Below are 16,601 nucleotides of genomic sequence, written 5' to 3' on the forward strand. Positions count from 1 at the left end.
ATATTATCCTTCAATGATTAGTGTCACTCATGCAAAATTGAAAGCAATTTGGAACAGAGGATAAGGGATCAAATTGTCAAAAGGACAAAAATATACCACACCATGTGCAACGTTGCCATCACTCGATAAACAAACTATGATTCTATAGCACAACGATGTAGCTATTCTAGGTAATTCAATCCTAGATTCACAAAATGAAGGACTCTTGTACACATAAAACATGTTATATGTATAATGTTCCCAAGAAATTAATTGCCTAAGAGATGAAGTAGCATATCGATCCCTATAGGCTATAGTCCTTGATAAAGGGAAAACCCCAAAAAACCTAACATTCAGGCAAGTTTTGGGGCAGTTGGGCAAGGAAACCCAAAGTTGGGGTTTTTGAGTGAACCTCACTCAATCAATTAAGGTGGAAGACCCCATCAAAGAAACGTATAAATACAAGAGGGTTGGACTCATTTGGATCATAATTGGCTTTAATCTTTACCTTTTTTTTTTCTTTGAGCCTGAGGCTCTGAGGCTTTTAAGTCCCCTTTTTCTTCTACTAATGTTGGTGTTGAATTTTCCACCTTGGTTAGTTTTATTTTCCTTCTTGTCTATGTGTTTTGGCACAAGGATCTCTATCTACAAGAAACAACAAAGGACAATATTGGAGGAGCCTAGAATAAGGAAGATCATAGTAAATTAAAGTTAGATGAATTTCCTCTCTGCTACTTCAAGACAAAGCAAAACTTCCAAGAGGATTCACCCTAAGATCAAAGCCTACTAAACCCTTGTGCATATTTAGCAGAAGAAATTTACTTGAAGTAAGTCATAACGAATTTTAGAAACTAATGTTAATATCTGAACCACTTCTTGAGGTCACATTGAAAGCATATAACCTCTTTGTGCTTGATCAAGAAGTTTGAGTCCTTAGAGCTATTGTTTGGGTGGAATATTATTTCTTCTTGAAGTTGTTAAAGTCTCTTATGGATCGAAGTCAAACATACATCTGAGGCGGGCAATGAGTTCATAATGAAGCATATCCCGAGATAGCCGAAGAATCATAGCCACAGACCGAAGCCCGAGGAAGGTTGCCGAGCCATTTGGAATCGTCTAAAACTATGCAAAGTCATCAACCTGAAGAAATCCAAGTATTCTTGACATAATAGAAGACATTTGTTGAAATTTGGTTGTCATTGATGTCAACCCAAGCAACACTAGAAGATGTCCTGCATTTGTTGACCAAAATGACATGGCAAATCATAGTTTTCCAAGTCTAGATCATCTTCATTGGATTCTCCTCATTGAGCCAATTCCAGTGGTATGTGGCACACCACGAGAGCCTTCATGGTTTGCGAGTTATGCTTGTTTGAAGATGAAACCCCCAACTTGTGGGAAAAAACCCCAAAAGATGATGATGTGACAACTCTTCTTTGGCCAAGACAACTGTCAAATAATGAGGCTCTTCTCCAACTATTAAAATAGTCCTTCATATATATCCAAATAAAACACAAATTACACTAATACTAATCCAATCTTGATTACATCGATTGATAGGCAAGTTTATTTTGGAATACGATTTCCAGAGTTTTAATTTAATTATCAATATTTTTTTTTGTTAATCTTGGCTGGACTTTCTCATTTTTGATTTTACATGTCCATTATTCACCATGCAATAGGGGGAGGGTAGTACAAGATTCGAACCGAAGGTCTCCGGTTCGGTGAGACTTCATACCACGACCGTCGCCACTTGAGCTACCCCAGGGGGACAATTTAATTATCAATAATTATTAGGTGGATGGAAGGGATTTAATATCCATGAAATATTCTTAATAATATTCATGAACCAAAAGTTGAGATTTATCTTCAAAGTAGCTATGTTCTTTTTACCCTTTTAATTAAATTGATTGAATGAGTGTCATATAAAATGAATTCTTCAAAGTAGTTATGTCCTTTTAATCCTTTCAATTAAATTAATTGAACACGTGTCAAATAAAACAAGTGTTGCCCATTAAAATTAAGGATTACGTTGATACACTTTTTTCATATAGAAGTTGCCTTCATGATACATATAAAGCATATGAGATATTTAAATTGATATTAATATAATATGGAGAAGATTAATATATATTTTTCATGTAAGTAACAAAAAATGATTATTCTATGAAATTGTTTTACAAAGCAAAATTGTATTCATATTTATATGATAAAGTTTGACAATTTATATTTTTGCCGAGGAGAAAAAATCTTCTAATTCATTTATGAAGTAGTAACTTTGGTAGTACTTGTTCAAATCACATTTACAATATAATATGGAGAAGATTAATATATATTTTTCATGTGAGTGAACAAAAAATGATTATTCTATAAATTTGTTTTACAAAGCAAAATTGTATTCATATTTATATGATAAAGTTTGACAATTTATATTTTCTCCAAAGAAAACAAAATCATCTAATTCAATTATGAAGTAGTAATTTTGGTAAGACTTGTTCAAATCACATTTACATTACGTACATATACAACCTAATGGATGTCACATTGATATAGATCTAAATTACAAATTGTTTAATACAATTATATATTGTTAATCAAGACAAAATACTTATTTATAAAAAAAAATTTCTAAACAAAAATAAAAAAAATATTTTAATTTCTATTTATAAATATTTTATATATCGCATTAAAATTAAAACATTTTTATCTGAAATTAATATTAAAATATCATATGCAATTGAGCATTATATGGTGACAAGAAATCATAATACCAGAGAAGGAAACCTCAATTTTTTTCACATATCAAGTGAAAACAAAGTCAGAAGGAGCCCCGTAGTGCGAGAGAATTTTGAAGTATTTCTTATTGTCATATACAGTTAAAGTAACACTCAGAATACATTCATGGTTGGTTGGTTATGAAACTTGCTATTAACTCTGGAAGGCAACAATAATAGAGTAGAACAATAATTTAAATTTCACTTGCGAATTACTACTTAAGAGAAAGGGAAAATATTATACAAATAACAAGATGAAATTCTTCCCATGTTATAACATTAGACATATGTCCAATGATTGTGACTTGATTTGGGTTCCTAAACGAGTTAAAACCATGACTACCAAGCAAGAAAATAAAGTAAGTTACATTAGTTTGGAGAAAGAAGCAAACTGAATTAGGTGTCTTGGACATTCAAGACATTAACACATGTTGATTTGATGAGTGCATCTTTGGCAAATATGATATTCCAAGTTTTGATAATAAGATTTTGGCAAAAAGGAGACCATGCATACTGTTAGGAAGCTTGTGTTTCGTGACCATTCTTGCAGAGGTTATCTCTCAAGAGTCTTGTGAAATCCTTAATGAGTCACACAATCAAGCTATGAGTCACATCATCAAGGCTTGTGTAGAAAATTTTGGAAGCCTTGAAAAACCATTCAACCTACATTGAAGAGTTGAAGCAGATTGAGAGGTTTGATACCCTATAGGATAGGTGTCCTAAAAAAGATTAGGTTGGAGCCTGTGCCAGAAAAGATGGTTGGTGCCCTAGAGGATAGGTGTCCTCAAGAAGACACGGTTGGGGCTTTGTGGAAGATAAGGTTAGAGCCCTAGCCTTGAAAAACCATTCAACCTACATTGAAGAGTTGAAGCAGATTGAGAGGTTTGATACCCTATAGGATAGGTGTCCTAAAAAAGATTAGGTTGGAGCCTGTGCCAGAAAAGATGGTTGGTGCCCTAGAGGATAGGTGTCCTCAAGAAGACACGGTTGGGGCTTTGTGGAAGATAAGGTTAGAGCCCTAGAGGTTGGAGCCTCGTGAAGTCCAAGTTGGTGCTTGACAAAGCACAGATTGGAGCCTAGTAGATTGAAAGTTTGGTGTCTTCATCTAGGGCTGGAGCCCTATACATTATTGTACTTGATTTATTGTAAAGAAGAGGATTGGACTCCTAGTTATTTCTTATTAATAAAATTATTTATTTTATATTGTTCATTTTGTATTTTGTTTATAAGTGATCTAAACTGGTAAAGTAACAATTGTAAAGAAATATTGATTCACCCCCCCTCTCACCGTTTCCAACAAATTCTCATAAACCTAGAGCTCAAAAACCACTAATAACTTGAGCAAGTCAAATTTACCTTAATTACTAAAAAAAATAAATAAAAATAAAATAATTACAATAATACAAACTAAGGTACATCCATGTGACTTAGTCAAAATATTTTAATTAATAATTATAATTAATAATTTTATTTTTAATTATATTTGAAGTTTATTTGTATTGTTATCTAATTTGACCTAGTTAAAATATTTACATCACATAACATAACTTTATCACATCTCTTCCTTAATGGGCGGAAGAGCCGTTCAACACAATCATTATCTTTTAATTTTATTTTAACATCGTTAGAGAAAAAAATTATATTCGTAAATATTTCTGCTTTGCTAAGAACTTGTCTTCCTCAAACGTAAGGAAACAAATAAGGAAATATATGTTAACTAGAACTTGTTTTCCTCAGACGTAAGGAAACAAATAAGGAAACATGTTAACTGCCCAAAGTCGAGAGGCATCTCGCTGGAGTGAAAACCTGCCCCATTATGAACCACGGGTTCTGCCCCATTATGAACCACGGGTTATTCGAAGTGATGTGGTTTTCCTTGAATAAAAATGATGATAATAACTAAAAATCACTGTCCCTGTCCCCACTGCTAGTTGGACAACTAAATTATGATAAAATTTTTCCAACTGTAAAAAAAAACACATATACCTATTCCTATCATTAAAATATATATATATATACACTTTTTAGTAACGTTACTGTAGAATATATGTATATATATACTTTTTAGCAATCGATTACTGAGCCATGTTACAAAGCGGAAATTTCTATAATCGATTAAAGAACCATCTCAGTATGTTACAAATCCGGTAACCCGCTCAAGATGTCTTGATCCATTCTGGTCCTCATCTTCATCATCCAGCTCCAAGATGGCAATGGTGTAACACTTATAATCCCAAGTCAACAAGAAAATTTGTGGGTACAGGTAACATGGAAACGCTCTTCATACAATGGCAGGGTCACTGGAGTATTGCCACAACAGTAAAGGCAAAAGCTGTGAAACTCTCAAGACTCAAGCGGGAGTGGAAATTGAATTCAAATCTGAATATGAATTTGAGGTGTTCAGGTTTGAGCAAGGCGGCGGAGAAAACGGCATCAGCACTGAGAAGGGCACGGGCACGGGGCGATGAAGTTGCATTGAGAGGGCTCATTCGCAAGTCCGCTAACATGTCCAAGGCCGCTTGCTTGAGTGTGGTGGATGACCTCCTCCGCCAACACGACTGGGATTTGGCTCTTCCAGTAAGTTATATATCTCTTTCTCCTTAAGAGTCCCACTATAAATAATTCGATCCTCACCTTTTTTCGGGAATGCTTCAGATAAGCTGTGTTTCAAGCGTGCCCCGCTCCAATATGAGAATATTGCAATGGAATCAAGTGGATTTTAGAACATTCTAAAGATTCAATGCCCGACCGCGCCCGACCGCCACGGCGGAAATTTATTCCGCCAACTTGCGAGATGCCCGAGTTGCCCAGGCGAGTGATCTGAAAACCGCCTTGGGTGTTTCAATGGTTGGTTTGTTAGATCTTAAACTTCCGCTACTTTTATGCTTTGCCAAAGCAGGAAAAATGAAAAATCTTACAAAACTCAGGGCTCCCAGCCTAGTTTTTATTGATACAATCTTAAGACTATAATATGTAGCAATATCGTTGTGTGCAAACAAAACCTGACTACTTGAAATAACCTACTGTTGTCCTGCAAAGGGGAAGACGACCTTTGACTACTTGAAATAACCTACTGTTATCCTGCAAAGGGTCTGACCGTTGCAGATTTCCATTTCTGCTAGATGGTTTTAGGTCTTAGAAGTTAAACGAGCTCTTAGACAATCAGAAACTATTGTAAGTCACACTCCAGGACCCTTAGTCAATCAGAAACTATTGTAGGTCACACTCCAGGAACAAAAACTGTTCAGCTTAAATAGTATATGCAAGAAGGTCAATGTCGTATACCGATGTCACTAAAGCCAATACAGTGAGGTCATATTCCTTTAAGTAGTACCTAGTTTTAGTCCCATACATGATACAAGATACTACCCTTGATTGCAGTTTAACCTCATGCTTATACTACCCTTGATTGCAGTTTAACCTCATGCCCAAGAAGGTTAAACATACTGCATTTAAGATGAGCGACTCTGCAAGTATTTTTTATATTTATTTATTTATTTTTTAATCGCACAATAATAGTTGAACCCCATTGCCTCCTTTTGGCTAAGATAAACCATTTATTGGTGATTAGGGTTTTTGGATTCTCTTGATGCTTCTAGAAAGTTGTAATGAATTATATACATTACTAATCTCACATGGGTGAATTACTAATCTCACATGGGTGAATCACGGTGAACTGGGGTGACATCCACATGGATTTATTGGGAATAATCAGTTGGTTACCCTGCTGAGGGCATAACTTTGGTGCAGAGATTGTTTGAGGTAAAAGACTCATTTTTGGAAAACATTTGATTTGTATAGTGTAGTGTAGTGAGGAGCACCAAGATATATGCCTTCAAGGTTAGAGACCCAAAATTTCCACTTTTAAGGCCTTGAAATGGAGGATTTCCAGTTTTTGTCCAACAACGCGGTTTTCAGGATTTGTCCCAAAATGCCTTCTAGATGTCCCAAATTTTGTCTTTCCTATTTGAGAGCATCAATAAAGCAATGTAGCAACTATGTAGATTTATTTTGGATCATCCCTTCCCATTTTGGGAGGCTTTTGAAAGCTTTCATTATGAAAGAGGTGGGGAACAATTCTCTGTGCTTTTCGTACTATTTGGCCTTGGATGATAGTTTTCCTTCCCATTCAAACTGGCAAAGTTCTATTTGATTCTTTTGGTCATTATGATCTTCTTGTGTAAAATGATATCTTTTTGGTGATTTTGCCTATGCATTAGGTGCCAAATCTGCTATGGAAGGTAAGACTTGGCCTTGCTCATCTTCACTGAGCATAGATGGTGGCTCCTAGAGTTTTATAATTTTGACATTTACTACTAAATAATGCACATGTAAGGAAGTGTATTGAATTTGTTAGCACGGTTGCTTACCTTCTCTAATACTTTGAAAGGTTCATGTCTTAGAGCCTTGATTTTCTTTCCAGAAGCCTGCAAAATTTCCTTATTCTACTGCAGCTGGAGTTTGTCTTCTACTTTTAATTCTTTTTGACACTATTCTGATCATGCGTGGCCTTGTATTTTGTCTTAGGTTTCTTTAAATTCTGTTGAATGTGTAGGTCTGTCTACCTAAGCCTATCTATGTACTTCTCTCTTTTCATAGCATCACTTGAGGTGGATGCCCCTATGTTAGGTTGTTTGTATATATTATCTAATGGTGATGGTGGTGGAAAATATGCAAAGCATATTTCAAAAAGAGACTTATTGGTGTAAGTATGGACAACACTATTATAGGAATGTTGCATGGAAATTAGATTTTTATCCCAGGTCCTGCAATGCTTATTATTGTAGCTCCTTAGAAGTTGAATCAAAATCCTATTATTCTAGGTCCTTAGAAGTTGAATCAAAATCCTATTCACCACCTCCCTTTGCCTATCAATGTGAGGGTGGATGGTTATGGATATCTTTAAATTTAGTATCTATCTTCTCCCACAATGAAGTCCTAAATATATTGAAAAATAGAGTATATGTACTAGAGATGATGCTCCTTGGAATCCTAAAGTGCACCCAAACCTTGTCTCAAAACAAGTGTTCTGCCTCTTGTTCTTTGATAGTCTTCTTACAAGGAGTACGGCACACATCTCACTGAACTTATCAATTACCACATATAGGCAATCATGCCCTCTTCTTGTCCTTAACAAATCCACAACAATGTCGATGGATATACTTTCCCATGGCCTCATAGGTACTTGAAGTGGATTGTATAGTTGTTGCTTCTTGTTGCTAGGTTTGTGGGTACAACACAATATACAACTTCAAATAAACCTAGCCACTTCTTCCTGTATCTTGGGCCAATAAACATACCTTTGCAAGTTGATCACAATCTTCCCAATATAGAAATGTCCAACAACCTTGAGGTATGAGTCTCCCCTATCAATGATACTCTTTCTTCCTTTTATGCACACAACTTCCCTTTCTTGTAGAGAAATCCATTTTGGACCGATAATGAACCTTATTGTCTTCATCTTGTAGTTCCTAGAGACGTTCTTGTTGTTGATACACATCTTGAAGTCTTCTTCTTCAACATATTCTTCTTTGTATGCTTCGTGGGTGAATGGATCCTATGCTTTGTGGTAAAATGGATCCCTGTGCATAATGGCTCTCAGAGCTATGATTTTGGGCATTGGTGGTCTTGACAATAGATCAACCAACTTGTCCGTAGTGTCCCTCTTGCATTTAATCACTAGATGCAATTATAGCATAATTTTTTTGTCTATTAACAATGTCTTGCTTGTTGGAGCTTACTTTGAGTCTACAAGTATGCAAAATTTGGTTTAGTATGGATAATGGCCTCCTTACCCAATAAATTGTGCTTTCACTTCTTCATGGCCCACATTAAGGCTTAAAGTTCCTTGTCATAGGTAGGGTTGCTCAGTATTTCCCCATGGAATAGCTTTGATTGACAACAAACTCTCCTCCCCCTTACACTCGCATTGCTCCCATAGTGTACCTACCAGCATTTTTTTCCATTTCAAATGGATTTTTCAAGTTAGATAGTGCTAGGAGTGGGGAGAGGGATTTAACAATAAGTTAAATTTAATAATTCAAACAAATGAAGCAATAAAACTCAAGGTTTATAGCACTTGGATGAAAGAGAGTTACAAGCAAAATAGATAAAACCAAGTCATACAATGCAATGTTAAGAAAATGGGAAGTACAATTAGAGTGAACACATTTGGAATGGGGAATGAGTAGCATTCTTAGATGTTGGGTATAGTTTCCAACTTGGTATCTACACAATTTATCATGATGGAAGTCCTTTAAACACTGTGACCCAAGCTCAATGTGTGGATGAATGGTAAGGATGAGGAGTCCAAGGGGGTTGAATAATCAAGATTGTAGACACATTATATTTGAAGCTAACATTAAAATATTGTTAGCAAAAGGATTTCTTACCTAACATGATTAATATGGAATGCAAATAGTTGTTGTTTGTCATGTAGCCTATAATGCACAGGCTTTTAATTTGATCACTTGGAAAATTTTGCTGTAGAGGCAATTATAGTAGAATTCTACATGAATTAAATGGAAATTCTATGAGGGACTTTAGAATTCTCCTCGGGTTAGGTGGTTAAGGATCACTCTAAAACCAAACTATGTAGGAGAATCTATGGTTAGTTACGGTTTGGTCTCTAGGCATACAATCTATGAAGGTTTTAAACCCCAAAAAGAGTTACTAAATGATCAATAAAATTGAAGTGACTTTGTCCAATGGAGTTAAATAATATCCAATATTAATCGAGTTTGAAGATTTCAAGGCTCAGTCTAGTGAGTTGGCTAAGAGTTGGTCTTAGGTTGGTGGCCTAAAAATTTATGTGGACCATTTAAATTGTGCTTCCTAGGCTCAATATCTCTAAATTGTGTGTGGGATTTTTTTTGAATAAAAGAGATAACATCTTGGACGACATTCATTGGATGAAAGTTTGTATAATGAAAATCGTGTGTAATACATCCCCCTTTTGGATAGGCACACCTCGACAATAACACATGCAAGAATGAAACATTGGTGGATAGCTTAACTCTCCATAAATGCCAATAGCAGAGTAGATTAATTATTAATATGGAAAAAAATCCCACCAAAAGGGTTTTCCATTGTAGTAGTAGTTTGTAATACATTACACAGATAACAATCATGAGTCAAAGAGGGCTTACAAGACATACACCAATTCTTCTAGTGATGTTAGTCAATGCTACATTTATCGTTATTGGCAATTTATTACTGGGGTCCAAAATTTAAATTATCGGCAACGCCGGGGAAAATATAAAAAATTATCGGGAAACTTTGAAATATATAAAAATAATAATTCTTTTCTCAATATTTTAACTTCAAAAGAACATCAACATTAAACAAACACATTGCTACATAAATATGAAAATAAAATCGACATATAAGATGTATAAGATGTCGAGTGATACATCAGACTTCGACATTGAAATATGATATTTGTTCTGAGTCATAAATATGATATTTGTCTTGAGTCATAAGATCTAATAGAATGATACAAAATCATATTAAAATAAAAATAAATGTATCTCATGAGATGAATCATGGCAATGAAAATTAAAACAACAAATTTCCTCTTGTTTGCTTGATGGAAAATGGTCACAACATCCTCAATTGGACCAAAATATTGGGCGACCAAAAAATACATAAAATATTAAAATTTTGGAAACAACATATAATTCATGTGCATCTATATGAACCCAAATTATTATACACAAATATGCAAAATTTTCTCATGTATATAGCAAGGTTGCATATAACCAAAATATCGTCGAATGCAAGCCATCTTTGAATAAAAAAATATCAATAGAGATGCCTCTAAAATCCAAAGAAAATCATGCTACAACAAATTGCTACATAACATCAAAGCCATTGCCTATATTGGAATCCTCCCCATCAAGATCACCGTTTGAGCATTAAAATAAGATAGAAAAAGCTTAATATGCTAATCAATGATTTTGCTTGAGCGAAGTGTACATTTTTACTAGGGTCATGGATAACCGAGTTAAGTGTACATTAATACCACAGTGATGAAGGATGAGTTCAATAGTCAATGCCACCAACATCGAAGTGCATAGAGGACTTGGTGATCTTGATTAAATGTTAGTTTCATACCCTCGTACATCACATAATGTAATAGAAACATTGCAATCTTGTCAATCCTAAAATCCAAAAAACTATTAAGTTTGCTGGATTTTGAGTGGGATCTAAAATTCTACTTTCTCCATATGAAATCCATTGAGGTCAAAATGACTCTCAAGTATCCCGAATCAGTTATTACTATCTGATATTGTCGTGATATGTGCAACACAACATTGATGTTAGTTCTCACAAGGACTTTATAGCATATAGTTTGCCTTCAAATTGACAAAGCTTTTGCTGTAGTTAATGCCTTGCATACCATTTTTATCTCACAGTGGCTATTCACGTAGGATCATTCACAATACACCCACCCACCACACCCATAGGAGACATTGAATCAATGCACATTAACAACTCTATACATTTTAATTAAAGAAATAACATAGCGAAATATCATTTTTCAGAATTAACTATTTGGAATATCTAATACTTAGTGCTAGAAACATAATCGTTATAGGTTATGTAAATTTTGGATATTCACTTGTGTGGAAGGCGAAAAGCCACAATTTCAAATCTCACTACAAGCTACATAAAACAAAATTGAGTTTTTTAAGCTTGAGTCACAACGCCAACAAGATGAATTACAATAAGAGAGTCAACATTTTGAACTAGTTATTGTTTAGAATAACTCTCTTTTTGAGTTTGAGAATGAATCATGTCAGTAATTAGTACTTGATCAGATCAACGACGCCATGTTGGGAGTAGATTCACATGAAGATGTAAAAGTTCCACTTGCAATTCCCAAGCCCATCATCAAACCTTGTGAAGAAGTCATCAACAACAAACACATCACTGGTCTTGAATATGAAAAGGAAGTGATGTTTCACATTCTAGACTACTCCAAACCAATCTAGTTTCAGAGTGTCAGGTTTCTTCAGGACTACTCATCTTCACCTGCTTCACATCCACTTCAGTGTCTCAAGAGTCAAATCCCAACATTGTAATCGAGTTGGCCACATGAAAGATCACTGTGTTGATCTTCACCCTTGTGAGCTTTGTGGAAAACATACTCATCATTTATGTTCTAGACAAAAGACTCTTGGAAGAGAAGATTTGAATGGATCACTTCTTGGCAATGGCATTCAACAACCAAGAAAATATATCGGTCATACTGTAGAATTTGTTCTTGAGCGTTGACACATCTTGCAGTGAAGAGATTTTCATCTTCTCACTTTGTATCTAATAGGGGGAATTTATAGTCAACTACTTGTTTCAAAGTCATATCAAGTGAGCATAAGCCACAGCTAGAACCAAGAGCCAACAACTAGAGCCTAGAGCCAAAGTTAGCTAGAGCCAGAATCGGTGTTGTAGCTAGAGACAGACTCATGTTCCATTAGCATGATTTGGTTTGTGGTCATCCCAAAACCACCGGTTGGTTTGTGGTCCTCCTTAAATCACCACTCATTAGAAGACTTGCTACTTCTGCTAGATGACATTTTCTGGTCAATTTCAAGCCACCATTTTAACAGTTTTTGGTTATATTTAAATCATCATCAAGGAGCACTTCCATTTAGCAGAAGACATCAACTTCTAGCCAGATTCGGAATTGTTCCATGAACTGCTTCAAACCAAGTTCCAGACCTGGTGGTCAACCTTAAACCACCACTAATAGAAGACTTCGGCTTATACTACCCATTTAGTTTGTGGTCTTCCTTAAACCACCAGATTTAGAGAGCACATCCAGCCATTGGCTGTTATTTACCTTCATATTTCAGCTATGTTCTTGGACTCACATACATTCCTTCGGATTAAAGGGGGACATGTTGGAAACATAATCCTTCGAGGTTATGTAAATTTGGCATCTTCACTTGTGTGGAAGATGAAAAGCCACAAGTGAATCTGAAGAGTCATGAAGCGTCCAAGAGATCTCTTGGAAGATGAAACCAAGGGTCATTAAACAATGTGTTTATGTGTATCATATCAATAAGAAATGAAACTCATCCTTATCTAAATCTCTTTTAATTTTCATGTGTCCAACACTTAGAGTCATTCACTGTTAGCCTATGGCTTATTTTACCAATCAGTAAGTCTAATTGTCACCTTAAATTGTATTGTCAAGTGATGACTAATGAGTTAGTTAAGATTTCCTAGCCTAGTCACCATGCAAGGTGTTAGGATCTAGAGCAAATCTCTCTGTGAGGTGGCATCACCCATTTCACTATATATTTGTAGCATTGGTGTGAGTATTGATATGAGATGGCTTGTTAGCCTTTTCTGTCATATTGCTGGTCCTGTGTATTGCTGTTAATATTTTAACTTGGTATCAAGGCTTCTTTAGTCTTAAGGGCCTGGTAATTCCATGATAGATTTTCATGGAGGATTTGCAATTTGCAATGGATGCTTAAGAAGTTCGATAGTGCTAAGTTTAACATGAAGCCATGGCAGTGATCCATGTGTGATTCAAAATCTGTGTTGATGGATGGTGGCTCTTCTCGGCAAAGCCAGCTTCTAAACTACAAGGTTGTAAGGCTCATTGACTATCCTGCTACTTATTTTTAAACACCTTACATAATATAGTGTTTGTTATGCCCCTTGAGTGTGGATTTCAACCAAGTCCGTGGCTCTGATCCATGGAATGATATCTCTGATCTCAAATCTAAATTATTTGTTAAAAAAAATTGCTGAATTGCTTTTTGGCATGCTGGATATTGAGCAATTTTGCTCTGCTGTGCGTGCTATCCTCTGAAGGTAATCCATTCTTTTGTTGATTTTATGAGGCCACAATCAATGGATAGTGCATCTCTCCTCTGAATCACGCTGGTTTGGTGTATGCTATGGGTATCACATCTCATTTGTGGATCTGGATTCCATGGTAGATCAGTTCTGTATGCAAAATAGTTTGTTTGACATCATTCAATAATAGTTCTGGTCGTGATGATAAAAGCAATCAACCAAGCCATCAATTGATGAAGATATATAGATGGAATAAATTCATTCCCCTTTCTTGCTGCTCTATTTATTAACCTTCATTATAATCAATCTCCATGTTGTACAGCCTGAAAACCCACATGCTTAATAACGTGATGGGTTTCTACTTGCATTTTACCAAAAAACAACACACCTATTATTCTCATTGTGGTTGTCATCTTTGTTAGTTTCTGTACTTTTATTGCTCGACTTTTGTCCTCAAGCAGGGCACACTTACCAGATCCAGAGCATCAATGATGGTGTGAGGATGACTGCACAGCAGAGAAGATCCTGTTAGAAGAGGTGCAACAGTTATGTAGCAAAGGCAGAGGGTGCATGCATGCACCGGCCTTAGCAAAATTTCTGTTTTAGCTGCTGATACAAATTTAAAACAGCAAAAGCTTGTACCTTATTTTATATATTGTTTTTAGCCCCATAGCTTGGTAATGATTGTGGTACTGGCCCAGTTTGATATGTGAACTAACTTTTCCGGAAAGCCCCCCAGTGATTCAACTATCCTTCTCGTTTTCTTATTCTGTACAATGTAACTAAATGGTACAATGTTGTGCAGTGCAGATGTATAGTGCAATTAAAGAAGCTAATTGGTACAAATGGAACACAAAGTTACATGCACACTTGATTGCATTGCTTGAAAAATATGAACAGCAGGATGAAGCTCATTCTCTTCGTTTGGAGGCAAATGAGAATCTGAAGCCTGTGGATAAGATTAAATTCTATTGTTCTTTGATAGAGTATTACTCAAAATGTGGGTTAAAAGATCAGATTCTTTCGACATATAAACTTTTAAAAGACCTTCCTCATAAATCGGTTGATGCAATTGGGTACAAGTCACTTATCAGTGCACTATCACTCATGAATCTTCCCAATGAAGCAGAGGAAATATTAACTGAAATGTAAGCTTCTGGGTATAAGCCATGTCCAAACGAGTTTAAGTCTATTCTTTATGCCCATGGAAGATGTGGTCATTTCCAAGAAATGGAAGGAACTCTTAATTTATTGGAGAGTTGTGGCCATCTAGTTGATACAGTAACCATAAACATGATCCTCAGCTGTTATGGTACTTACCAGGAATACAAGAGCATTAAGACATGGCTTAGAAGAATGCAAGTTGATAACATTGATTTGTCCATCAGGACATATAATGCAGTTGCAAATTCTTGCCCTACTCTTATATCCTTTGCGCTTCTGCATGAGGACATCCCTTTGTCCACTGGCAGTCTGTTGGATGCAATGGGCAAGAAAGGTATTACTGAAGAGTTGTCATTGGTTCAAGTACTGTTGAGCCTAGGGCTGCCTCCAGGAAGTACAGACTGGTCAGGTATGCAGTGGACATTGGACCTGCATGGGATGGTCCCGAGTGCTGCTTATGCCACACTTTTAGTGTGGCTGGAAGAGGTAAATTTAAGAATTGAAGGCACAAGCAAGCTTCCAACTGAAATTTCAGTGGTCTGTGGAGTGGGAAAGCACAGCATGACAAGGGGAGACTCCCCTATAAAGATTATGATATCAGAAATGATGTTTAAAATGAAAAGCCCTTTCAAGGTGGATAGACTTAATAGAGGAAGATTTATTGCCCGGGGTAACACTGTCAAAGCATGGTTATGTCAAATGATTCAAAAATACTAGCTCAAACCCATATAAGTCGAGGTCTGATATTCGTTGATAAGTATCAAACCAATGCATTTCCTTCTCTGTGCTTGCACATCTTATCCAAAGCACAACCATACCTTAACTCTGTTTTAATAAATCATATAGCAGGAGAGCCAAGTCTACTGTGCAGTTTTATCAATTGTGTCTCTCATATCTCTCCACCTTGGATTGTAATTTGCATTCGTGTGATTCTATGAGATATCTAACTTCTATCACGTTATTATCTTATATATTGCACTGAGTACGTGTTATTTGTGTACTGTGGCACATGCGTATGTATAGTGGGTATTACCTGCATTGTGCTTTATTGGGGATTTGATTTTTTCAAAGGGTGTAGCGTCAGTCTGGATAATTGATCCGCCCTTCTTTGACTATAAAATTTGCCCTACTAGCTAAACTAGAAGTAAATTCTTAATATCAAAACATTAGAGGGTTCTTTTAGTTTTCAGTCATTCAGGCTCATGTGGTCATTTAAAGTTTTTCTATTTGTTTGTATTCACCTTGGATCATTAAGAGGAAATTATCAGGAATGTTGAAGCTTAAGAAATGATTCAAATGCATTATATTCTGTTTCTGATGTGCCACTACTGGCATGAGATATATGTGGATATCTCATGCTAATTAGCACATAAAATTGAAAGATGACTTGTCATGAAGTATTTGTTATAGCTCAAGTGCTTCCCAGGTTTGTAGTAGAAACTTCTAAAGATGCTATTTTTGAGCTGTCTGAAGATTATTTGCAAAATTGTTGGTCGTTTAAGCAAATCTATGCTAGAGAAAACACTCATATATGTAGAATATTATTTGGGACTTAATATCCTTGGCACTCTGGTGGATTTCAAAAACTCAAAGTAACACATCTTTTAGATTACTTGGATCACATAAATATGTAACTTACATTGCTGTTGACCAGGATTGAGAAGCTTAACTCCATGGATAGCCTACAACTGGGCTGTAACGGTGTTGACATCTAGAAAGTGCTTCGTGCTGGAAAATAAAGATAAAGCATTCAGAATGCAATAGCATTCTGTGATTACCAAACTTTAAAAGCTTTTGTGAGACTAAGAAGGCAAGATCTGTTTCCTGAAACAAATCCTTCAGGATATGACTGTGTGCAATGATATATGA

At 35.8% G+C, this 16,601-nt stretch overlaps 1 protein-coding gene across 1 annotated transcript; it reads left to right on the forward strand.

Annotated features, from left to right (window-relative positions):
- Nucleotides 1–4,821: 4,821 nt before the first annotated feature.
- Nucleotides 4,822–15,733, forward strand: LOC149233035 (pentatricopeptide (PPR) repeat-containing protein). Its single transcript, XM_089379653.1, is given in 2 exon segments — nt 4,822–5,330; nt 14,379–15,733. Coding segments are annotated over 2 exon segments (1,380 nt in total). The 5' UTR covers nt 4,822–5,021; the 3' UTR covers nt 15,450–15,733.
- The last annotated feature ends 868 nt before the right edge of the window (nt 15,734–16,601 follow it).

The sequence above is a fragment of the Pinus tabuliformis genome, chromosome J (genome assembly GCF_031772625.1).
Source record: "Pinus tabuliformis cultivar Carrire ecotype Pingquan chromosome J, CPIR1, whole genome shotgun sequence".
NCBI lineage: Eukaryota > Viridiplantae > Streptophyta > Pinopsida > Pinales > Pinaceae > Pinus > Pinus tabuliformis.